Here is a 24811-nt window from a genome sequence, read left to right on the forward strand (position 1 = left end):
AAAATGTCTGTTGTAATTCAATATGGTCTGTCATCAGGTTGCTGCTGGGATCCTAGCGAGGGACAAGGCCCTGACCATTAATGTGACTGGGAAGGCTGGGAGTCAGGTGGACATACTGGTGGAGAATATGGGCCGAGTCAACTATGGGAAAGACATCAATGACTTTAAGGCAAGATGTTCTTTTCAACAGTTATTTAAAGCTGGCTCTCCTGAGTAACCACCATTAATACAGCACCCTTCCATTAGCTACTTAATTCTACAGAACCTTATTCGGTCCCACTGAACATTATGGGCTGGTTGCCTGGAAATAGATTAAGCAAAGTTCTGGACTAAGAAGCACTTTGTAGAATTTGAATTGAACCTGCTTTTTAGCCCACCATTAGTATTATTTTGAGTCTGGGAATCCAACCCTAAGTGTCCTATGCACACATACATGACTATGATGTTTTGACTCCCTCCTTCCCTCTCGCTCTCTCTCTCTCTGTCTCTCTCTCTGTCTCTCTCTGTCTCTCTCTCTCTCTCTCTCTCTCTCTCTCTCTCTCTCTCTCTCTCTGTCTCTCTCTCTGTCTGTCTCTCTCTCTCTCTCTCTCTCTCTCTCTCTGTCTCTCTCTCTGTCTCTCTCTCTCTCTTTCTCTCTCTCTGTCTCTCTCTCTGTCTCTCTCTCTGTCTCTGTCTCTCTGTCTCTCTCTCTGTCTCTCTCTCTCTCTCTCTGTCTCTCTCTCTCTCTCTCTCTCTCTCTCTCTCTCTCTCTCTCTCTCTCTCTCTCTCTCTCTCTCTCTCTCTCTCTCTGTCTCTGTCTCTGTCTCTGTCTCTCTCTCTCCCTGTCTCTGTCTCTGTCTCTCTCTCTCTCTGTCTCTCTCTCTCTCTCTCTCTCTCTCTCTCTCTCTCTCTCTCTCTCTCTCTCTCTCTCTCTCTCTCTCTCTCTCTCTCTCTCTCTGTCTCTCTCTCTGTCTCTCTCTCTCTCTCTCTCTCTCTCTACAGGGCCTGGTGTCTAACCTGACATTGGGGGCCGACATCCTCACCGGCTGGGCCGTCTACAGCCTTAGCATCGACCAGGCTGTTAGCCAGGGTCTTCTCTGGGAGATGGCCTCTAGGGAGGCTGGTCCTCCACCACCCTCATCCCTCTCCGTCCCCTCCTTCTATGGGGGTACCTTCGTCATCCCCGGTGGCATCCCAGATCTGCCCCAGGACACCTACATCCAGTTCCCAGACTGGAGAAAGGTGGGGTTTTACCTTTTAAGTAGATTTTAATTGTTTGTTGAATGGCTCTATTGTATGTTGTTCCCGAGCAGGGACCACAACTGCAAATGACCTTATAGATAATGTGACTGACTAGTCAACTGCAAATGGCCTTATAGCTAATGTAACTGACCTGTGTCATCTGTGCGCTGACAAGACTGTTGTGTTAGCCCTCTGAGCTAAAGCCTAGGCATTAGCCTTAGACACACCTCTTCATATCTCAGGCAAGGTTACTCATCACGTAAGCGTGGTTTGCTGAACTCGTTAGTTTCACATACCCTGGTGCAACATACAACTTGTTCATGGTCCCTGACACTACTGAATCCCGAACACGTACATTATTTCTAGTCTTTTTTTAAATGCTTTTCCTTTATGTTTTGTTTTTATCACTAGGGCCAGGTGTGGATCAACGGTTTCAACCTGGGCCGCTACTGGCCCGCTCGCGGCCCACAAATCACCTTGTACGTGCCCGCTAGCATCCTGAGCACGGCCGCGCCCAACAACGTGACCGTCCTGGAGCTGGAGGGGGACCCATGCACCCCCGGGCCCTGTACCGTGGAGTTCGCCAACACCCCGGTCCTGAACGCCACCGTTAAGTCTGACCACAAACACCAGAGGGCGCTGTTCCATAAAGAGGATCTCTTATGATGAGCACTGATCAAAAATGCACTTTACTGTATGTATCTGGAAGTGATCTATTTTGCACTGATCATTTTAAATGTTTGTAATTTAATCACGGGTGGCTGTACCTCTAATATTACCTCTGACTATTCAGTGTCTTAAAACCCTACATGACTTTGTTTACACTAGCATCTGTATTCAAAGGGAATTAAGTATGCCTCATTTGAACAGTATGTTTGTCTGGAAATGTACTCAAGTTCACTAAGGAAAATGAGTCATTTAGAAGTGCTATGAACTTGAGTAGTACTCTAAATGTAAGTTGAGGTCAGTGGTGCTCAAATCATGAGCCTGGAGGTCCCTAGTACTGCTGGTTTTCTTTTTATGTCAGGGCACTATGCAGCCGACAATACGCCTTTTAAAGGCATGTTCACAGAGATCACATTCATGGTAAACGCTGGCATGTCTGCTCAAGTGTAAATTACCTTTAAAAGTCTCTTATAGTGCACTGTGCTATAGCGCACCTTGAATTAAATCCTGCCCTATGTTGTGAATTGGGGAATCATGGTTGGGAAGGACGTGTGCCAAATGATCTGTGCCTTATTGTGTGCCACCTAACTGCAGGGATATTATGTTTTCATTGATTTCTGTAATGAACCATTGGGTGCGTCTTGTAAATGAATAGTTATTGTGTTCAGCTGGAACCCTGATATGCTTCTTTTGTACAATTTGATGATTTCAAATACTTTGGGATTTCCTTGTATTTTGGTTGTTATCATTTTTGTTAATTTGAATGTGTTTAATGTCCAGGCACAAACCATGCTGTACTTTTTGATTTATAAATGTTTTAATAAAATGTGGTGAATGCAATAATGATTACACACAAATGTCATAGTACCGCACAGATCTCAAGTTAGGATTTGAAATACAACCCTATATTAAAACAATCCAAATCTTAAACCCAACTATAGAACAATGAAAAGATGAACACAGGAGAGGAGTATATACAGCAGCAACACTATACACCCATTATTCATTCCATAAGCCTCTGTTGGGGCCGACAGCTTCTATAAGCCTGCTCTGTAGTGTTTCTTTGGAGAGGTATATGGGCAGCTGCAACAGAGAGTGACAGGTCAGCGCCTCTGGGAAATGCTTTTCGGAGGAGTTGAGAAGGATTTGGACCCTCATCCTGATCTGGTTCATACCCAGGATAGGCACACGGCCACAGCCAGTCAGGAACACTGAAGGGGCAAAGGTGGGAGGGGAGGGAGGGCAGTGAATGACAGAATATAACTTTATTCTCAGTAGCCTACGTTATTTGTTCATCTGTTACAATGAAAACGTTCCATACTTACGCAGGAAAGCTTTCTTTTGATCCTCTATCAGTTCCTCAAACACCTCCCAGAATGTGACGATGTTGGGATGTCCAGCATGGTACTCTCCTTCATACACAGTGTTCTAGTTTGGGGGACAATGCCCTCAATTAATATGGTGAAGAAATAGACACTTGACACCATTCAAACCATTTGGCAAATCAATGTATCAAAACAACATTTTAGCTAGGTTCCAGAACATGTTACATACCATGAATCCCAAATCAACCCCTAGAACACTTGTTTTTTGCCCTCTGATAGGCTAGGTGAAATCTTCGTCATATATTATATGTTTTTACTTGTCTAATGCTCTCAGATGTAGACAATTGGCTAGGGGTAGATTTGGGATTTAGCTTCAGTCATGTAGTAACAAAACATGGTTCTGACCTGTTTCAGCGTTTCCCAGTCGAAGTTCTCCTTCCCCACCATCACCCCCCTCAGTTCCTCTGGCTGGAAGAACTCCACCACGTCCATGTCACACACCTTGAAGAAGCCTTTCCTGAACTCTTCAAACACCTTCTCTACTGACTGGTTGAAGATGTAGTTCACATAGGTGTCAACAAACTCCTTCCTGTCAAAAGAATGACATACAGAGTCAGATATCCATTGAGTTGAAGCTAGTATAGGTTGGTGTCAATTCCAGTTGGTGTCAATTCAAGGAATGAGAAGCGCCATTTACTTTCAATGATGATTTTTCCATTCATACAATTACATTTCAGTGTGAGATGATATTGCCGAAATGGAATTGACCCCAACCCTGGTAGCTGTAGCAATGGGAAAATGTGTCATACGGTAAACCTTGTATTTTGTCAGTTGTAAATATTGCTATAATCTTACTTGTTAGCACTTGTGACGAGTTTTCCAGTTTCTTTGGGATCAAGTTCCACCGCTACGTTATCCCATACCACCTATTATAGTGAGTAATGAAAATAGTGAGGTAAATGAACAATGACAACACTGCAGACTGAGGGTATAGACAAATAGATGGGAGTGATCTGGGAGAGACATACACACTGATATAATATAATTTATCTTATGTTAAGTAATTCATACAGCTTCACTTCAATTAACTACAGATGTAGGATCTTAATTTGAGCCAATTTGATACAGCAGGAAATGTGAATTATTCTGTGTATTATCATTAATGGAATTTTTTTGTAGGGGTTGATACATTTTTCGTAAGGGCAAATCAATTCTGTCATTTTAAAGTGGAAATTACTAACTTTAGAAGCCTTTTAAAAACTTGAATACACTACAACTTTGCATTTCCTGCTGTGCGGGAAAATTGTCAGCAAAAAAAGAGTGATCAAATTAAGATCCTACATCTGTATTATGTTACATTTTACTTGTTCATCGATCAAACTGTTTGAAAGCAATACATACTGAGAAAGTAATGTCCATGTTTTCGACATCATCATCAGGGTAATCCAAGATGTACTGCAAACTCCTTCAAAAGCATTGAAAAAAAGATGTGACAATTATAAATCGGCAATCAATAAATCATGATGCATTAATCAATAAAAAACGATTTATCCAAATAATTAATAATTGCTTATCCACACAGAGCAAGTGCCCTGCCCCTGAGATGCAATAATATGCCTTGAGATGCAATTTCTTAGTCTGTCCTTGGTGTCCTTATAACAAACACAACTGCTTGTACCATAATATATTACTGACAAAGGGATAACAATATATTATGGTATGAACTTACCCTGCTTCAATGGGGCTAAACTCTCTCAGGTCCTCTAAAGAAGGCTTGATGTTCACCAGCTTCTTGAAGAAGGCCATGGGGAAGGGGAGGTGCACCATGTTGTTGTTGTTGTACAGGGCCAACCCACACAGAACCCCAAACAGGAAATAACGCTTCTCCTCCACTCTAGGCTGTTAGTGAGGATGGGTTGGACAAGAGACAAGAAATATACCATGAGTGAAAGTATAGGACATGCTGTTAATAACCTGTGAAAAATGATAGCTTAATATACAGTAAAGGGAAGGTACTGTGGTTTCTAGAATACAGTAGTAGGCTAGTAATACAGTAGTAATACTGTAGTAGTTCCTCTCTAGGAACATATCATTAGTGTTTCACTACCAGCACATTTGAAGCTATTTGAAAATACAATGATTATCGATGTAGAAATAGAATAATGTGGTGAGGTGGTGGAAAACCTCATAATCCATGTGTGATTTCCCTAAACGTACCTTACCTTTGCAGGGAACCAGGCTAGCGTCTTGTTGTCGTTGTACATGAACATCCCAGACTCGGGTACCAACAGCTTATCAAACAAATGGAGGAAGAAGTCCCTTTTGTAGACGTCTGTTAGCTTCGCATCCTCGTCGAAATACACCTGAGAGAGGTAAGCACTATATTTTGGCATATCCCTTCTCTGTTCAAAACATTGTCTCGTCATTGGAAAGCTATCATTCCTAAATGTAAAAATATGGACTTACCACAAGGGGCCTCTTGAAGGTACTGGGTCTTGCTACATTCAGTTGTTGGAAAGTGTCTTCGATGAGTGATGCTCGCTTCAGCCTCAGCTCAAAGAAAGCAGCAGGGGCCGCCACGGGGAACATGTTAAAAGGCCACATGCCAGTCCTTTGGTGATTGTTAGGGGGATTCTGCAATGCATACAGTACAATATTAAGTCTTCAGTTAGTGCTTTTCTAGTACAAAACAGGTATACATTTCAACCAGTTTCTCCCATCAAAAAGGTTCAGAAATATGGTTGGTTTCTTCAGTAGTGATGGTCAACATTCTAGAGCTACTTGGAATGCAGGCTTTTGCTCCAGCCCTGTTCTAACACACCTGATTCAGCTAATCAAGGTCCTGGTGAGCAGCTGATTAGTAGAACCAGGTGTGTTAGAGCAGGGCAAGAGCAAAAGATTGCATACACAGTCAGTTAGTCTCTAGTAGGGAGTTTACCCACCCCTGATTTATAGTATCTGCTGTATATTATAATACTATATATTGAGACGCAAGTGTCATTACCTGTGTGAGTACGGCGTTGATGTTAAAAACGTTTATCTTGCTCTGCAGATTCATCAAGAATGGGTAATGACAAAAGATGGCAGGTGTCTGATCCACATCCTGAAAGTGGTGTAAAAAAATACATATTTACAATGCATCTCAATTACGGAGCTCCTGTGTCTAATTATGTTAATCTGCACTGCAACTTAAGAAGGTGAGAAAGATTCTCTAGTAGGAAAACAAAATGTTTCCTTTACTCTCTCTTTCCAGATAATTTCAGGTAGAGGAAATCTAAAGCCTCTATTGAGATGCAGCCTATGACACTTTCTAAGACCCAAACAACAAACATCAAAACACCTCAAGACTGACAGCAACTAGCATGTTTAGCAATCAGTGACTGAGACAAAATAACTTTTCTTACCTGCTTTGACCATAAACGCCAAAGCTTTACATCCTCCGCTAGAAATATGGGATAGAAGTGAACCTCCTCCATACAAAAGGTACTGTATGGAACTGTCTGGGTCTCTCCAGATTTTTGGTTTGCCTTTGAAATAATATAGAAAAGTAAAATACATTTTGACAATATTTATTTATTAGCAAGTATTAGCTAAATATTTTCCATGTGTGTCAGCAAAATATTATTTAATCAAATCTCAGTTATTGTCTCATCGATTCTAAATAGGTTGCATTGAAATAACTGGCACCCTGGCACCAGATTGGTCCCAGAAGATGACTGGTCAAAATGGGAAAACAGCTTTATAAATGGATTGACAGTACGAGCAGAGAAGCATGGACACTGACTCTGTGGAGATGGCCGAGGACATGGAGCAGGTGTTTGACCCCATGGTCACGGGTGTGTAGAATATGTTCACTTGTCAGAATCACCGACAGGGCCTTCTTCCACATCCCAATGTGCTTGGTCATGACAGAGGGCTTCAATGAGGACCAGCAGTCACCTACAGGACATGATAACACACAGATTACATGATCAAACCATTTTGTGGGGGCATAGAATTTGCTCTACTTCACAATCATTCCAGGGGTACCCCCAAAGTGCACACATTTTGTTTTAGCCCAGCACTACCACACTCGATTCAAATAATCACTGGTTTTGTAAATTTTGCCTAGTCTAAATCTGCCAGACAGCGAATGAACAAGGACAAAATAAGTTGGTTACAGCACAAACAGATTTACGACCATGTTATTGTTGATTAGTTTAATTTGGGGTGAAACATTTTAAATGGACGGCAACATTACCAAGGACCTGCAGCTTGTCGGGGTGCAGTCTGAGGATAGCAGCAGCAAGGGCTTCAGTGAGATCTGTCCTTCTGTGCCGTTTGTGAAGGACCCTCAGGAGCTCAGGGAGAACCAGGTAGACCCTCAAGCTCTCCACTCCAATCGGCTCCTCATACAGGGAGGGAAGTAGTGCGTGCTGGACAACAGCTTCAACCTAGTGCAATGAAAGAGGTGTGTGAATCGCCCCTCATTCAAATGATAATAACAACAATTTAGAAGTATTTCAGCAATTCAATGTGCAATCAAAGACACATGTCAGAATACATAGGAATAGGAATACGATTACATATCAATTCATAAATGTATTCACAAAATACCTCAGTCAAAACTTTGTCCTTTTTTGCCAGCTTCCGGAATGCGCCTTGGACGAGTGACAAATCCAGGCCAGACTGTTTTGGTGAGGTTTGGTAATGTTTGTCACAACTAATAAAACCAATAAATAATTGTCAATATCTATGCCATATTTAAACCAGTATTCTTTGATAATGTAATATTTCAAACATAAGTCAATCATGTATTTGAACCAATATTAAAAACTGTTACCTTTTATCAAGAAAGCTCCCATTTAAACATGACGCAGAAGAAAACATTTTTTTGATTTCCCTGCAAATACAAGTTTGAGTAATTATTCAGTTCAGTATGTGACCGTACATAAACAAAACAAGGAAACAGCAACAACAATAAATGATAGTTACTTATATCAAATGAAAAATGTATGCACTCACTAACTGTAAGTCGCTCTGGATAAGAGCGTCAGCTAAATGACTAAAATGTAAAAATGTAATCATACTTACTTCTGTACTTTTTTCCATGATTTTGAATCACATTCTGAGATCCATTTGTCAATGATTTCTTCATCTAATGCTTGTTGTGTCACTTTGCCCACACTTGACCTGAGATTGTTTGACCTATCTTCAGACTCCTGTGAAGATGACAATGTGATGCAATGTATCACAGCAATGTTAAGTACAAAGGACAAACTATGTTCTGTTTTGTTAACTAAATGTTTCAAACCAAATTGTGTCCATACCTGACCAAGAGTGCACAATGCAAAGGAATGGTTTCCTCCAGCAAAAATGTGTTACATTTTCTGGTCATCAATCTGGTCTGAAATGTTGACAAAAATAGTTAATGATCGAGTTAATGTTATTTCATGTTTACTTCATGTTATTTTAGTTGAGTATTGAAATAAATGAATGTTTTACCTGGCAGTTGTACTGGGAGGGGCACAGACTGATCAATCTTTACTCCATCTCCCAGCTGCCCTTGCTCTCCGCGCCCAAATGAGTAGATCTCATTAGATGGCCCCACAAATTCTAATGTGTGGTGTCTAATGTGGCAAACGGACAGAGAAAACATTTCTCAAATCAACAATGAATTCTAAAAAGGTCTTATGCTAAGATGAACATAACCAAACAGATCCTACATCACAATTTGTGTACTGTCAAAATATTTGGTCAAATCCAGATCATGTCTAGTAAGTGTAGCCTACCTTCCACAGGCTATCTGGGTCACCTTTAACCCCCAGAGTTGCCCCACCACTCTAGGTCGTAGTTCATCTCGGAGAGAGTTGTGTCCAAGCTGTCCATAGCGGCCTGAGCCAAATGTGAACACCACACCTCCCTAGAACAAAATCCACCCAGACAGTTATCATACAGTGTTTTCCTCTCGTTAATGAGGACGTTTCAATACGAATTTCCAGGGAACTAAAAACTACAACATTGAGACATCCATATAAATAAATACACATAACATGTAGACATATTGTATGGTCCAAACAACATTTAGTTCAAATAATAGGGAAAAGTGTTATTGTGTCAGACAGATATACAACCTTTGTCAGAACGGCAGTATGTTCTCCTCCACATAAAATTAAATCAGTCTTCTTCAGATTCAGGCAATCAACAGGAGCTGGAGCATGTCTGCCTACAGAAAATTGGGTTCATTTTATTGTTATTATTATATATTATTTTTTACAATCATTTATTTACAACACAACACATACAACATATCAACCTCAAACATGACACAACATCTCATCCTGGTCAAAATAGTTTTTAGACAGATAAAGGCACATTTCTATACTTTTGTTTATTTTTTCAACATAATTTCAACCACAACAAAAGTGGTTCATATTAGATATATCAGTGGTCTCCAGCTACAGCCTGAGAGAGCTACTGGGTGTGCAGGCTTTTGTTTAAGCCCAACACTAACACCTGCTTCAAATAATGTACTGCTGGACCTTGATTATTTAAATATATTTAACAACAGACAACATACACATATATTGTGTAATGTATACTGTACTTTTTGTGTCCCCTAGTCCCAGTTGCCCGGCGGTGTTCTTGCCCCAGCCGACAGAAAGGGACAGAGCGAAGCTGTGGTCTCCCCCCGCAGTGATCTGAACCAGGGGGATCCCTGATAGAGACTTCAGGGGCTTGGGGGACATGGCGCTTGGCTCGCCCCATCCTAAACCCAGCTGACCGCTGGTGTTCTGACCCCACGTGAACACCTGACCGTCTGAACAGAAATCATAAGTTAGCAACCATACAGTGAGAACATTGTACAGGATTACAGTTTTGAACTTTTAGACTGTTTTGGTTAAGATGTATTGTGAAACTGTGCTATTAGTGGTGTGTTAATGGTCATTTACCCTGTGTTAGTGAAATTGAATGCTGGTCTCCTCATGCAACCTGAGTTACCTGTCGGTTACATAGGTTATCCAATGGTCTGATAGAAAAATTAAAAAACAAACAGATGAATAAGATTAGAGTTGGCTCATTTGAATTAAATGACAAACAACAAATAGTTTTTATACTTTAGCTATTTGAATGTGGGGGTGACTAAAACGTCAATCAAAACACTGACACTGAGGCATTGCTTACATTTTTTGAGGGTAAGCTACATGAATGTATCATTATGGAATGGAACCCACCTGGGAATATTGTCTTTGTCCAAGCAGAGAACCCGGCCCTCTTCAGACAGTAAAACCGCATGAGAATCTCCACAACTCAGAGCCCGAATCTTCTCCTTACAGTTCACAATCTCTAAAGCACATAAAACATATGATTCCGCAACTCAGGAAAATATATTATAAATATTGATTCGAAAAAAGATTAGACCTACTCAGTTTCCCTGTGATTCTTCTCCCATCTTGGTCCACTTGAATCCGTGCGACTGACACTTGTCTCACATTATTTCTGATAAAGGCGACCACACTGTTACCTGCGGACAGGTCCTGAATTTTAGATTTCAGGTGTATAAAATTAACGCAATTTATATCAGTTCTTGTCGTATCTAAAACATTCGCCTTCACTAAACCAAAGCCATTACGACTATCCTCTCCCCATGAAAACATTGTTGTGTTATATTCCTAAACTAGTCCATACAGATTCTAACACTTAAAGGAGAGCACCTGCCGATGCTCCGACTCAATGATGGGTTTATATGACCGCAACCGACCCTATGACATACAGAAAGCCTCATCATCAACAAAGCACGAAACGAAAATTAATCTTGAATGAATCGCCCGAACAGAAACTTAGGCCATCGTATGGATATTTATAAAGTAGCCCTGTGGGCCCAATACAAAATCTGCATGGGTATTTATTGAGGGCATAAAAGAATACATGCCTTCAAACAAACATAATGTAGCGACCCGCACAGACAGCTGTGTGTTATGTGTTAGGCTAGTAGATGGTTGTGTTGTACCTACCAGTACCCAGTGTTCGCGGGGTCCGACATGTCAATCAACCTGCTATCTGCCAATCACGGGAATGCCTGGAATGTTCTGATGCCGGGCATCCTGGCGGTTGGCGGAGTGGCGTGGAGGGGGGTTGGGCAGGGGGATGGAGCATTGGAAGTTAAGACCAGGTTTAGCCTTTGTTCTCTCTCTTTTACGTCTGGGCTTCACAAGAGAAGGTCACGATTGGCTTGTGGGTTATCTTTCATTTATTTGGCGTGGGCTACGGCCAAACAGTAGCCTGTGTAAAGTTGGTTTAATAAACCGTCCATTCGTAAACTCAATCCTCTGTCTGGACAGTTGTTCTTTTATGATCTAGTCAGGTCATTACATTGGTGTCAGAAGTAAAAACGTTGATAAAAGTTAGCCAGCTAGCTAGCTGACTTCTGTGGCTAGCTACCGTAGGTGAGAACGGGGGTTGAAGATGCTTCGAGGGAATCCGAAAGTGAAGGTGGAGGTAGGGGACGATTATGGCCAAGGAGGTGCGTGTGCATGGACGTCGGGGGTTCTGGCTGAGGAGATCGCCAGGGCCTCGGAGCCCAGAGGCCGCTTGAGGGAGGACGTTAGAGTGATGGCGGCTGAAGCGGGCATGAGTGCTTCGTCGACTGTGTTTCGCGCGGATTCTGGTGGGCGGACCGAAGGGGTGACGTCGACGCGGCGGGACGAGGAATCTGGGGCTCAGGATGTAAACAAACATGGCGGCGCCCAGTTCCCGGCTGCATCCGTATCCGTTAAGACCCCGAAGTACTCCGGTAAGGCGGATTGGGAAGCTTTTCATGCTCAGTTTGAACTGTTAGCTCATTTTAGGGGGTGGTCAGATGAAGATAGGGCACTGCAGTTGGCTTTATGCCTCACGGATGAAGCTCTGGCCTGTTTGATATTGATTAGCCCCGAGGACAGACGTGATTATGGTGCTTTAGTGGGAGCACTGAGGAGGCGCTATGGACAGTGTGTACAGCCCGGGCTACTGCGCTCCGAACTGAGTAATAGACGCAGGCAGCCTGGAGAGCCTCTACGGGTGCTAGCTAATGACATTGAGAGCCTCTCTCGGTGGGCATATGCTCACATGCCCCCCTCCGTGCAGAGCGAGCTAGCACGGGACCAGTTCATACAGGCGCTCTCTCCTACGGAGCTGCGCATACAGACCCAGCTGGCTCATCCTGAGTCATTGCAGGTAGCCTTGGAGATGGCTTTGGAGAGGGAGCTGGTGTGGGCTGGGGCTTCAGCTGGGGCTTTGGTGGGGGTGCAGGGAGACAGACCCTCTGTGCGAGCTGGGGGGCAGAGCAGCCCGGAGCCGGAAAAGCCTGCATGGGTGGCTGAAATGACAGAACTAATTTGTGCTGTGTTGCTACAGGCGGCACGAAACACACGTCCTGGTCCCAGGGTCTGCTGGGGTTGTGGCCAGCCAGGCCATCTGCGCCGAGATTGCCCCATGTCCCCCAGAGCTCAGGGAAACGGCTCGGGGTCCGCATAGACCGGGTAGTGCGGACCCCTGGCTTTCTATCCCAACCACCATCTTCTTCAGGAGGAGCCCACCGGCACAGACGGGGAAGCAAGGCTCCACTTCCCCCAGAAGCAGACGAGGGCAAGCGGATGGAGCCTGTTGTTGTGGTGGGCCGGACCTGTGTTGGGGACATTTGTCATGTCCCTGTCACTGTGGAGGGGGTGCCCTGCTCCGCCCTGGTGGACACTGGGTCCACAGTAACCCTGGTGAGGCCAGATATTGTGCCAGGTTGGACTCAGTGTGAGCCTACAACTGTGCAGCTCCGCACAGTCACAGGTGAGCTGGCACCCATGAAAGGGAAGGGAATAATGACTCTGACAGTAGGGGGCAGGACTGTGCGTCATCCTGTGTGGGTGGTGGCTGTGCAGGACCCTTGTATCCTGGGGTTGGACTTTCTTAGGAGCACAGGCTGCCAGTTAGACCTAAATAGGGGCACACTGAGCTTCCAGGGAGGGCCGGAGGTCACCATGGCCCCTAATGTCACATTCACTCAACCCAACAAACCCTTTACTCCAACAGTTAAAGCAGCAGAGACTCATGGCTGCCCCCCCTCCCCCACATCTGGGTGTGACTTTTCCCCAGCTCCCCTGTCACCTACGGCGTTGTGTTACATTCCCCCAGCTACCTCCACGACACAGCCCTCTGTGAGCCCGGGCCGCGCCCCCCCAGCCCAGCTACCCCAGATGGGAGGGGAGAGGACACTGTCTGCAGTGAGGGAGATATGGGGGAGGAACTGTGTTGGTCTTGACCCCGAGCAGCAGGAACGGTTGAGGCAGTTGCTGTTTGAATTCAGAGACAGCTTTGCGCTGAGTGAGGAAGAGGTGGGTCAGACTCATCTGGTGCAGCATGAGATCGACACAGGTGATGCTCGACCTATCAAGATGCGTCCCCGCCGTATCCCGCTGGCACGCCAGGAGGCGGCAGACAAGGCTGTGTTGGAGATGCAGCGGGCAGACTTCATTGAGCCCTCAGACAGCCCCTGGGCGGCGCCAGTCGTCATGGTTCTGAAGAAGGGGGGCAAGCTGAGGTTCTGTGCGGACTACAGGTGGCTGAATGAGGTAACCAGGAAGGACTCATACCCCATACCACGTATCGATGAGTCGCTGGACCTGGTTAGGGGGTCCTCCTGGTTCTCCTCACTAGACCTCCGCAGTGGCTACTGGCAGGTGCCCCTCTCCCCAGAGGCCAGAGCCAAAACTGCGTTCTCCACTAACAGAGGACACTGGCAGTTCAAGGTCCTGTGCTTTGGCCTGTGCAACGCTCCGGCTACTTTTGAGCGTTTGATGGACAGGGTGCTGGATGGCATCCCCCGACAGCAGTGTCTGGTATACCTCGATGACATCCTGGCCCATGGCAGCTCCTTCCAGTCAGCCCTGGGGGCGCTACGGTGTGTGCTGGAGAGGGTGGCTGCCGCAGGTCTGAAGCTCCACCCCGAGAAGTGCCACTTCATGAGGAGAGAGGTGTCCTTCTTGGGCCACCGAGTGGGGAAGGAGGGGATCAGCACCATGGAGGACAAGGTAGCGGCTGTCAGAGACTGGCCCACCCCCACCGACCAGCGTCAGCTGAAGAGCTTCCTGGGCCTGGCCTCGTACTACAGGAGGTTTGTACGGGGCTTCTCAAGCGTTGCTGCTCCACTGAACCGCCTGCTGCCAAAGGACAAGGCTTTCACTTGGACAGTGGAGTGTGAGGAGGCGTTCAACACCCTCAAACGTGCACTGATCGAGGCCCCCGTGCTCGCCCCCCCTGACCTCACATTGCCCTTTATCCTGGACACAGACGCGAGCAATGTGGGCATGGGTGGGGTGCTGGCCCAGGTGGGGCCAGAGGGGGAGAGAGCGGTGGCGTACTTCAGCAAAACATTTGACAAACATGAGCGCCGCTACTGTGTCACCCGGCGGGAGCTCTTGGCTGTTGTGGCTTCCGTCAAACACTTCAAGTACTACCTGGGTGGTCTGCCCTTTACTGTAAGGACTGACCACTCTGCTCTCCAGTGGCTCATGTCTTTCAGAGAGCCAGAGGGGCAGGTGGCACGCTGGTTGGAGGAGCTTCAGCCGTATGACTTCACGGTGGTGCACAGGGCAGGGGCACGCCACTCCAACGCCGACGCCATGTCCCGTCGGCCCTGTACTGCAGACGGCTGCCGCCACTGTGAACGGAGAGAGGGACGGGAGAGAGAGCTGTGTGCAGAGGAGGGGGTCTGTGCCACAGTGTGTCGGGCGAGCGGGCCTGTCTGCTGTGATCTGCAGACTGTCGACGTGGCTGAATGGGGGCAGCAGCAGGGACGGGACACAGACCTACAGCCAGTGCTACAGTGGGTAGAGGCGCAGGTGAGGCCACCATGGGAAGAGGTGACAGCGCTCTCACTCGCGACCAAAGGGTTGTGGTCAAAGTTTGAGCGACTGCGGCTGGCTGATGGCGTGTTACAGCGGGCATGGAAGGAGTCAGCTACGGGGGAGGAGAGGTGGCAGGTGGTGGTCCCAAAAGCATTGCGGGAGGCTGTGCTCCAGAGTACTCATGGGGGGTGGGGACTGGACACTTTGGGGTCACAAAAACACTGCGCCGCCTCCGTCAGGGCTTTTACTGGGGGCAGCACAAGAGGGATGTGGAAGACTTTTGCCGCCGCTGTGACAACTGCACAGCGAGAAAGGGCCCCCCAGGCCGCTCTCATGCTCAGCTCCAACAGTTCCCAGTGGGGGCTCCCATGGAGAGGGTGGGAGTGGATGTAGTTGGGCCGTTCCCCACCACAGACAGTGGAAACCGCTGGGTGCTCACGGCCATGGACTATTTCACAAAATGGCCCGAGGCCTATGCTCTGCCTGACCAGGAGGCAGAGACCATCGTCGACGCCCTGACAGCGGGGATGTTCAGCAGGTTTGGAGCTGCAGAGTCCATCCACAGCGACCAAGGCAGAAACTTTGAGTCCCGTGTGTTCGCCACCATGTGTGAGAGGCTGGGTATGCACAAGACCCGCACTACTCCTCTCCATCCTCAAAGTGATGGCCTTGTGGAGCGCTTCAACAAAACGCTTGGACAGCAGCTGGCCATCGTCTCTTCCAAACACCAGCGTGACTGGGACAAGCACCTGCCTATGGTCCTCATGGCATGCCGCTCCGCTGTCCAAGACTCCACCTCCTGCACGCCTGCCCTCCTCATGCTGGGGAGAGAGATCCGTACCCCTGCGGAGATGGCGTTTGGTCGGCCCCTGGATAGCCCTCATGTTTCCCCGGGGCCGGAGTATGCCCGGAGACTCCAGGACCGCCTGGAGACAGCCCACACCTTCGCCAGAGAGCAGCTGCTGAATGCAGGTGTGAGGCAGAAGAGGAACTATGACGTGCACACCCGGGGAATGCACTTTGTGGCTGGGGAGCTGGTCTGGGTCTACAGCCCGCTAAGGAAAAAAGGCAGATGCCCCAAGTTGGACAGCCACTGGGTGGGACCCTGCAGTGTCCTGGAGAGGGTAGGGGAGGTTGTTTACCGGGTGCAGCTTCCTCCCAGGGGGAGAAAGGTGACACTGCACCGGGACAGGTTAGCCCCATATAGAGGGGCCTCTTCTCCCCAAACCCCAGGAACCCCCACAATTCCCCTCTCTGGCAATTACATTCTCCAGGCACCCACCCCCAGGTGCCGCAGACAAGGCTCCAGACAGCCCACTCCCCCTGTGTCACCGCGTGGTTCCCCAGAGCCACGGACTGTATTACCCGTTCCCGCTTCCTTGTCCCCCATGCCCTTGCCTTCATCCCCTGGTTCCCAGAGGGGCACTCTGCGGCCATCACAGCCATGCAGGCAAAGGAGACCTCCGGTTCGCTTCAGAGACTTTGTTTGTTCCCTCGGGGACGAGGGACTTTGTGGTGGGGGGGCTGTGTAGCGACCCGCACAGACAGCTGTGTGTTATGTGTTAGGCTAGTAGATGGTTGTGTTGTACCTACCAGTACCCAGTGTTCGCGGGGTCCGACATGTCAATCAACCTGCTATCTGCCAATCACGGGAATGCCTGGAATGTTCTGATGCCGGGCATCCTGGCGGTTGGCGGAGTGGCGTGGAGGGGGGTTGGGCAGGGGGATGGAGCATTGGAAGTTAAGACCAGGTTTAGCCTTTGTTCTCTCTCTTTTACGTCTGGGCTTCACAAGAGAAGGTCACGATTGGCTTGTGGGTTATCTTTCATTTATTTGGCGTGGGCTACGGCCAAACAGTAGCCTGTGTAAAGTTGGTTTAATAAACCGTCCATTCGTAAACTCAATCCTCTGTCCCGACAGTTGTTCTTTTATGATCTAGTCAGGTCATTACAATAATTTATAGTTTGGATTAGGCTACTTGTTGACTCAAGGCCGAAAACGAAAGTGAACATCTACTGACAATAGCAGCCCAGCTTTCTGGGAAGTAGCCTACAATATACTGACGCATTTTAACACACATGAAAATTCTTTAAACGTTACCACCCAGTCGACACCTACCTAGACGCATTTCAGTGGAACTGGCTGCTACGTCTACTTTATGCTGTGTCACGCTCGACAGCTAACGTTAAATGCTGAAGTGAAAATTGTTTCGGAGTTTGAAAAGACCCATGCTTCAGTCGCATCCCTCAGATTTGCCCTGTTTCTTTTTTTTTTTTTTTTTTTGATGTGCTAAACTCCTAAGGCATAAAAGTTATTAAAGAATCAATGTGCCTCATTAATTAAAATGACAATTGAACAGGTAAAGAGGTGCAGTTGAAGTCAGAAGTTTACATACTGTCACGCTCTGGCTCCGGGACTTTGTATGTTGAGCCAGGGTGTGTTCGTTTCGTTGTGTTCTGTTTGGTTGGGTTGTTCTATGTGGTTGTATTTCTTTGTTTGGATGAGTGACTCCCAATCAGAGGTAACGAGTGTCAGCTGTTTGGCTCGTTGTCTCTGATTGGGAGCCATATTTATACTGTCTGTTTTCACCTTGTGTTGGTGGGTTTTTGTTCCTTGTCAGTCATTGTCTGAGGATGTTACGTATCGTTTATTGTTTTGTATTCGTGTGTGCACTTTACTATTAAAGTATGTTCGCTCAACACGTTGCGCCTTGGTCCTCTCTAACCAACGATCGAGACAGAAAAACCCACCTTAACCAGATCAAGCAGCGTGACGAGGAGAGAGGATGGACGTGGGAGGAGATGATTGCGAGTCTGGCAAGAGGGAGAGAGGCCTGGGCCACGGGGAGGAGAGACCCCCAGGAATTTTTTTTGGGGGGGCTCACGACGTCGGGGCAGCAGGTGTACGGGTTAGAGCGGTGCAAAGCGTTGGCAGAGAAGGCCGCCAGGTTAGGGGGGCCACTGGGCACAGAGGAGAGGGAAAGTGTGGAGGCACGGCGAGAGGTACTGGGGTGTGTTACCAGTCCGGTCCGGCCCGTTCCTGATCCCTGCGTGGGGCCAGTGGTGTGTGTCCCCAGTACGGTCCGGCCTGTTCCTGCCATTCCCACCAAGGCAGTGGTGCGCGTCGTCAGCCCAGCCCGGCCTGTTCCTGCCATTCCCACCAAGTCTGTGGTGTGCGTCGACAGCCCGGCCCGGCCTGTTCCTGCCATTCCCACCAAGTCAGTGGTGCGCGTCGTCAGCCCAGCCCGGCCTGTTCCTGCCATTCCCACCAAGTCAGTGGTGCACGTCGTCAGCCCAGCCCGGCCGGTTCCTGCCATTCCCACCAAGTCAGTGGAGTGCGTCGACAGCCCAGCCCGGCCTGTCCCTGCTCCACGCACCAAGCCTACGAGGTGCGTCGCCAGTCCAGCCCGGCCTGTCCCTGCTCCACGCACAAAGCCTACGGTGTGCGTTGCCAGTCCAGCCCGGCCTGTTCCTGCTCCACGCACAAAGCCTACGGTGTGCGTCGCCAGCCCAGCCCGGCCTGTTCCTGCTCCACGCACAAAGCCTACGGTGTGCGTCGCCAGCCCAGCCCGGCCTGTCCCTGCTCCACGCACAAAGCCTACGGTGTGCGTCGCCAGCCCGACCCGGCCTGTTCCTGCCACTCGCACCAAACCAGGGGTGCGAGTCGCCAGCCTGGTCCAACCCGTTCCTGCTACTCGCACCAAACCAGGGAATGGAGTCGTCAGTCCGGTGAGGCCCGTTCCTGTTCCACGCACCAAGCCAGGGGCGCGTGTCGTCAGTCCGGCTCCGACCAGCGGGGCTAGACAGGACCAGGGGTACTTTGGGGGGTTGGAGAGGAGGTGGGGATCAGGGCCGGAGCCAGAACCGCCGCGGAGGAGGTATGCCCACCCAGCCCTCCCTTGTTTAGCCCTTATTGAGGCGCGGTCGCAGTCCGCGCCTTTAGGGGGGGGTACTGTCACGCTCTGGCTCCGGGACTTTGTATGTTGAGCCAGGGTGTGTTCGTGTCGTGTTGTTGCGCTACCCGTGTCGGTACGCTATTTTCATAGCTTCCTCCTTGTGTTTAGGAGAGTATTTTCGCACCTGTGTGTGCGCTCGCTTATTTACGCCTGTGTGCGTCCTTTTGCCTCCGGGCTGTTTGGATTATTTTTGTGTGCTCTAGTAAAGTCTATTTGGACTTATCCTCTGCTTCCTGCGCCTGATTCTACACCACACCAATCCACAGCAACGTGACACATACACTTAGGTTGGAGTCATTAAAACTAGTTTTTCAACCACTCCACAAATTTCTATTCAACAAACTGTACTTTTGGCAAGTCGGTTAAAACATACTGGGTGATCTGAAAAGTCATAGTCAATATATCAATAACATAATAATACTATTAGCAAAAATGTTTATTTTCAATTCACAATCTGTAGAAACAATGAGAATAGAAAGGTTCAGAACATCACAGTACAGTTGAAATATATATGGCAAATAGAAATCCTATATGGATGGTGTTAAAAGATAGATGGAAGGTGTTGAATGGAATTGAAGGATGGGACTAATAACAACTAACAACAAACAATAACAAGATAACTAATAATGTAGGCACGCTGTGTCCATAATAAGTGTATGGGTTGTAGGTCGGATATTCAAATAACCATGCACATCCCTAACAGGAACATTTATACATTTTTTACATAGAATTAGGCATAATGATTATGGCTCTAGATTGCAGGAAAAGGTGTGTGTGTGTGTGTGTGTGAGAGAGAGAGAGTACAGTATATAATAGAGAGTAAGAGGAAGTGTTTACTCTCAAGCTACAGACCTCTGAGGGATTGAAACAAATCAACGGACTGTTAAACAAGTTCAGAAGGTGAGATTGAAAATCTAACAAATAATTATTTGGATATTCAATTTGTTATGGTTATTTCCAAATCGATGCAATAGTGCAAAGTTCTCTGTATCGAGCACAGCAACAGCTATCTCAAACATGGAAATGAAAAAGGCTAGTGGAAACTTAAGTAACAATACTCATGTCATGCAATCAATGTCACGATCGTCGTTACAGGAAGCGGACCAAGGCGCAGCGTGTGAAACAAACATGACTTTATTAAATTAAAGTTTCTAAATACAAACAAAACACGATTCGTGAAGTCCACGGTTAAACATACCGACAAGGAACAACTTAGAATACCCAACATAGAAAATGAACACATAGAATGCACACACCCTGGCTCAACATATAGAGTCCCAGAGCCAGGGTGTGACAGTACCCCCCCCTAAAGGCGCGGACTGCGACCGCGTCTTAACAAAACCCCAAACAGGGGAGGGCTGGGTGGGCATTCCTCCTAGGAGGCGGCTCCGGCTCCGGCCTTGACCACCACCCTTCCATAATACCCCCGTAGCGCCCCTGGTCCGGTCTGACCCCGCTGGCTGGATCTGGACTGGACATTGACGGAGCGGATTGCTTACACTCCGTTGTGGAGCAGCTGACCGGTCTTACCTGGCTGAATACTCGCACCCCGGGCTTGGTGCGAGTAGCAGGAACGGGCTGAACCAGGCTGACGACTCGCACCCCTGGCTTGGTGCGAGTGGCAGGAACGGGCTGGACCAGGCTGACGACTCGCACCCCTGGCTTGGTGCGAGTGGCAGGAACAGGCTGGACCAGGCTGACGACTCGCACCCCTTGCTTGGTGCGAGTGGCAGGAACAGGCCGGGCCGGGCTGGCGACTCGCACCGTAGGTTTGGTGCGAGTGGCAGGAACAGGCCGGGCTGGGCTGGCGACGCACACCGTAGGCTTTGTGCGTGGAGTAGGGACAGGCCGGGCTGGGCTGGCGACGCACACCGTAGGCTTTGTGCGTGGAGCAGGGACAGGCCGGGCTGGGCTGGCGACGCACCCCGTAGGTTTGGTGCGTGGAGCAGGAACAGGCCGGACAGGGCTGGCGACGCACACCGTAGGTTTGGTGCGTGGAGCAGGGACAGGCCGGGCTGGGCTGGCGACGCACACCGTAGGTTTAGTGCGAGGAGCAGGGACAGGCCGGGCAGGGCTGGCGACGCACACCGTAGGCTTGGTGCGTGGAGCAGGAACAGGCCGGGCTGGGCTGGCGACGCACCCCGTAGGCTTGGTGCGTGGAGCAGGGACAGGCCGGGCTGGGCTGGCGACGCACACCGTAGGCTTAGTGCGAGGAGCAGGAACAGGCCGGGCAGGGCTGGCGACGCACACCGTAGGTTTGGTGCGTGGAGCAGGAACAGGCCGGGCTGGGCTGGCAATGCGCACTGTACACTTAGTGCGGGAAGCAGGAACGAGCCGGGCCGGGCTGGCGACGTGCACCATACACTTAGTGCGGGAAGCAGGAACGGGCCGGATCGGACTGGTGACGCACACCACTTGCTTGGTGTGAGAAGCGGGACTGGGTTTCATCATAACCCTCCGCTCCCTCAGCTGCCTACCGAGTTCCTCTCGCCGTGCCTCATTTCTCACCCTTTCCCTAATCGCCTCTAATAGCTCCATCCTCTGCAACATTAACTCCTGCTCCCTCTTCGCCAGTAGCCCCCTTAACCTGGTGGCCTCCTCTCCAAATCGCCCAATACGCCCTGTGGCAGCCTCCTGCTGCCCAGTCGCCCATGACGTGTGCCCCCCCCTAAAAAATTATTGGGGGTGCCTCTCGTCCGTCCGACGATGGCACTGCTGACGCCGCTGCTCCTCTGTTGTCCAGTCTGCCTGCTCCTGGACACGCTGCTTGGTCCTTTTACGGTGGGTTTTTCTGTCACGATCGTCGTTACAGGAAGCGGACCAAGGCGCAGCGTGTGAAACAAACATGACTTTATTAAATTAAAGTTTCTAAATACAAACAAAACACGATTCGTGAAGTCCACGGTTAAACATACCGACAAGGAACAACTTAGAATACCCAACATAGAAAATGAACACATAGAATGCACACACCCTGGCTCAACATATAGAGTCCCAGAGCCAGGGTGTGACAATCAAGGTATGCACTTAAGGAAATATACCTCTAAAGTATCTGCTGACAAATTAACAATATGTTTGCAGTGTACGTTATTATAGCATAATTAATCGCACAGCAACATGATCATTAAGAAACCTTTGACCAGAAATAAGAAGCAAGAAGTCAACCTCTAGATGGGGGGAGACTACAGTAAAGACGAACTATAATGTTTCAGGAACTTGGGTGGTTTTCATAACCTGATTTGAGTTGATTCTAGTGACAAATTATTACCTTATACAGTCATAATGTAAAGGTATCATTGCAATATATTCCAAGATGGCGTAGCAGTGCGGTCGCTTTATTTCATCGTCCTGTGTAAATATCCCGTTTCCTTTTTTTCTTTTTCTTTTTTTGTCTATTTTGTATATATCTCTTAATTTTTACTTTTCATTCTTTAGCTAAATATACTTTCCTGCAACCCGCCTCACCCAACGTGGAAAGGATTCTATTATTTCTTTATAACTTTCATCAAGAACCGTAAGCTGATAGCTACTAGTGTAGCCGCAACTAAATGGCTACCTGTTATTAGTCACCGTTAGCGTCTTCCCCACTGTCCGTGGCCTACACTATCCACCAGCCAGCTCTAGCTCTAGCCTGGACAATTCGTCGGCCAGTCTGCACAGCGTGCTATCGACCCAGCGTGCTATCGACCCAGAGCTTATTGGACTTTCTGCCGGAATCACTGGACCCTAGTGCCGGATCATCACAACCAGCTAGCTAGCTGCAACCTGTTGTGGCTGATTTACCATTGCCCTATAGCAAGCACCAGTTAGCCCTGAGCTAGCCTCAGGCCCATCTCCTGGCAATCTACCTCTCTGTCAACCGGACGGGACCTCCTAGTGTTAACACTGAGCCCCGCCGATCCAACACGACTGGTTTGCCGACGAAATAGTCTGATGTGGTTTCATCAGGCTTCCAGTTGCGACGACCACGAAGATCCATCTGCCAGCCCCGACCCGCTAGCACACGCAAACTACAACTGTGCTCCCTGCTAGCTGTGCTGAAGCACCAATTTGAACTGCTCTCGGACTCACATATTGCTGTTCACTGGACCTTACGATCACTCAGCTGCACAGCTGATGCCTGCTGGACTGTTCCTTTACACGGTACCCTGTCCTGTTTATTCTGTTTAGTCTTAGCCCAAACGTTATCGCTATTTCCAGTTGTTGTCTTAGCTCTCTCTAATAACACCTGTGACTGCTTTATGCCTCTCTCCCATGTCAATTATGCCTTGCCTATTGCTGTTTGGGTTAGTTCTTATTATACAATTTCACTGTAGAACCCCTAGTCCCTCTCAAACTGCCTCATATAGTTCCTTTGTTCCACCCCCTATACACGCCGAGACCGGCTCAATCGGTGCCTCCAATGACGCTATCTCTTTCATTGTTACCCAACGCTTAGGGTTACCTGAACTGTACTCATATCCTTCCATATCCTTTTCTGTACATAATGCCCTGAATCTTTTCTACAACGCCCGGAGACCTGCCCCCTTTATTCTATGTACCCAACGCACTAGAAGACCAGTTCTTAAAGCCTTTAGTCGTATCCTTATTCTAGTCCTCCTCTGTTCCTCTGGTGATGTAGAGACTAACCCAGGCCCTGCAGCCCCCAGTATCACTCCTACTCCCCAGGAGCTATCATTTGTTGACTTCTGTAACCGTAAAAGTCTTGGTTTTCTGCACATAAATATCAGAAGCCTCCTTCCTAAGTTTGAGTTATTCACTGCGTTAGCACACTCCGCCAACCCTGATGTTCTAGCAGTGTCTGAATCCTGGCTTAGGAAGGCCACCAAAAATTCTGAAATTTCCATCCCCAACTATAACATTTTCCGTCTAGATAGAACTGCCAAAGGGGGTGGAGTTGCAATCTACTGTAGAGATAGCCTGCAGAGCTCTATCATACTATCCAGGTCTGTGCCCAAACAGTTTGAGCTTCTACTTCTAAAAATCCACCTTTCCAGAAATAAATCTCTCACTGTTGCCGCTTGCTACAGACCCCCCTCAGCCCCCAGCTGTGCCCTGGACACCATATGTGAATTGATTGCCCCCCATCTATCCTCAGAGTTCGTACTGCTTGGTGACCTAAATTGGGATATGCTTAACACCCCGGCCATCCTACAATCTAAACTAGATGCCCTCAATCTCACACAAATTATCAACGAACCTACCAGGTACAACCCTAAATCCGTAAACATGGGTACCCTCATAGATATCATCCTGACTAACTTACCCTCTAAATACACCTCCGCTGTCTTCAACCAGGATCTCAGCGATCACTGCCTTATTGCCTGCATCCGTAACGGGTCCGCGGTCAAACGACCACCCCTCATCACTGTCAAACGCTCCCAAAAACACTTCAGCGAGCAGGCCTTCCTAATTGACCTGGCCCAGGTATCCTGGATGGATATAGATCTCATTCCGTCAGTAGAGGATGCCTGGTTGTTCTTTAAAAGTAATTTCCTCTCAATCTTAAATAGACATGCCCCATTCAAAAAATACAGAACTAAGAACAGATATAGCCCCTGGTTCTCCTCAGACTTGACTGCCCTTGACCAGCACAAAAACATCCTGTGGCGTACTGCATTAGCATCAAATAGCCCCCGCGATATGCAACTTTTCAGGGAAGTTAGGAACCAATATACACAAGCAGTTAGGAAAGCAAAGGCTAACTTTTTCAAACAGAAATTTGCATCCTGTAGCACTAACTCCAAAAAGTTTTGGGACACTGTAAAGTCCATGGAAAATAAGAG

General features: G+C 48.1%; 1 protein-coding gene and 1 pseudogene across 2 annotated transcripts; one reads left to right on the forward strand and one right to left on the reverse strand.

The window, feature by feature from the left end:
• Positions 1–22: 22 nt before the first annotated feature.
• LOC311117947 (beta-galactosidase-like) lies at positions 23–2733 on the forward strand (the record flags this gene model as incomplete). The annotated part of the gene is made up of 3 exons (XM_084192838.1): positions 23–169; positions 982–1221; positions 1633–2733. 3 exons carry the CDS (start codon positions 23–25, stop codon positions 1885–1887), a joined length of 642 nt encoding a protein of 213 aa, XP_084048964.1. The 3' UTR covers positions 1888–2733.
• Positions 2728–10849, reverse strand: LOC311117948 (putative E3 ubiquitin-protein ligase HERC3; annotated as a pseudogene). Its single transcript has 23 exons — positions 10618–10849; positions 10427–10538; positions 10145–10221; positions 9799–10011; positions 9326–9417; positions 8984–9114; positions 8697–8821; positions 8522–8598; positions 8286–8413; positions 8035–8094; positions 7809–7914; positions 7453–7645; positions 6997–7151; positions 6617–6739; positions 6217–6315; positions 5679–5846; positions 5435–5575; positions 4942–5111; positions 4614–4677; positions 4068–4138; positions 3618–3801; positions 3213–3315; positions 2728–3098 (listed from the first exon to the last, which is right to left on the reverse strand). The product of its transcript is annotated as a putative E3 ubiquitin-protein ligase HERC3 (transcript).
• Positions 10850–24811: the final 13962 nt, after the last annotated feature.

The sequence above is a fragment of the Coregonus lavaretus genome (genome assembly GCF_964263955.1).
Source record: "Coregonus lavaretus genome assembly, contig: HAP1_SCAFFOLD_7768, whole genome shotgun sequence".
NCBI lineage: Eukaryota > Metazoa > Chordata > Actinopteri > Salmoniformes > Salmonidae > Coregonus > Coregonus lavaretus.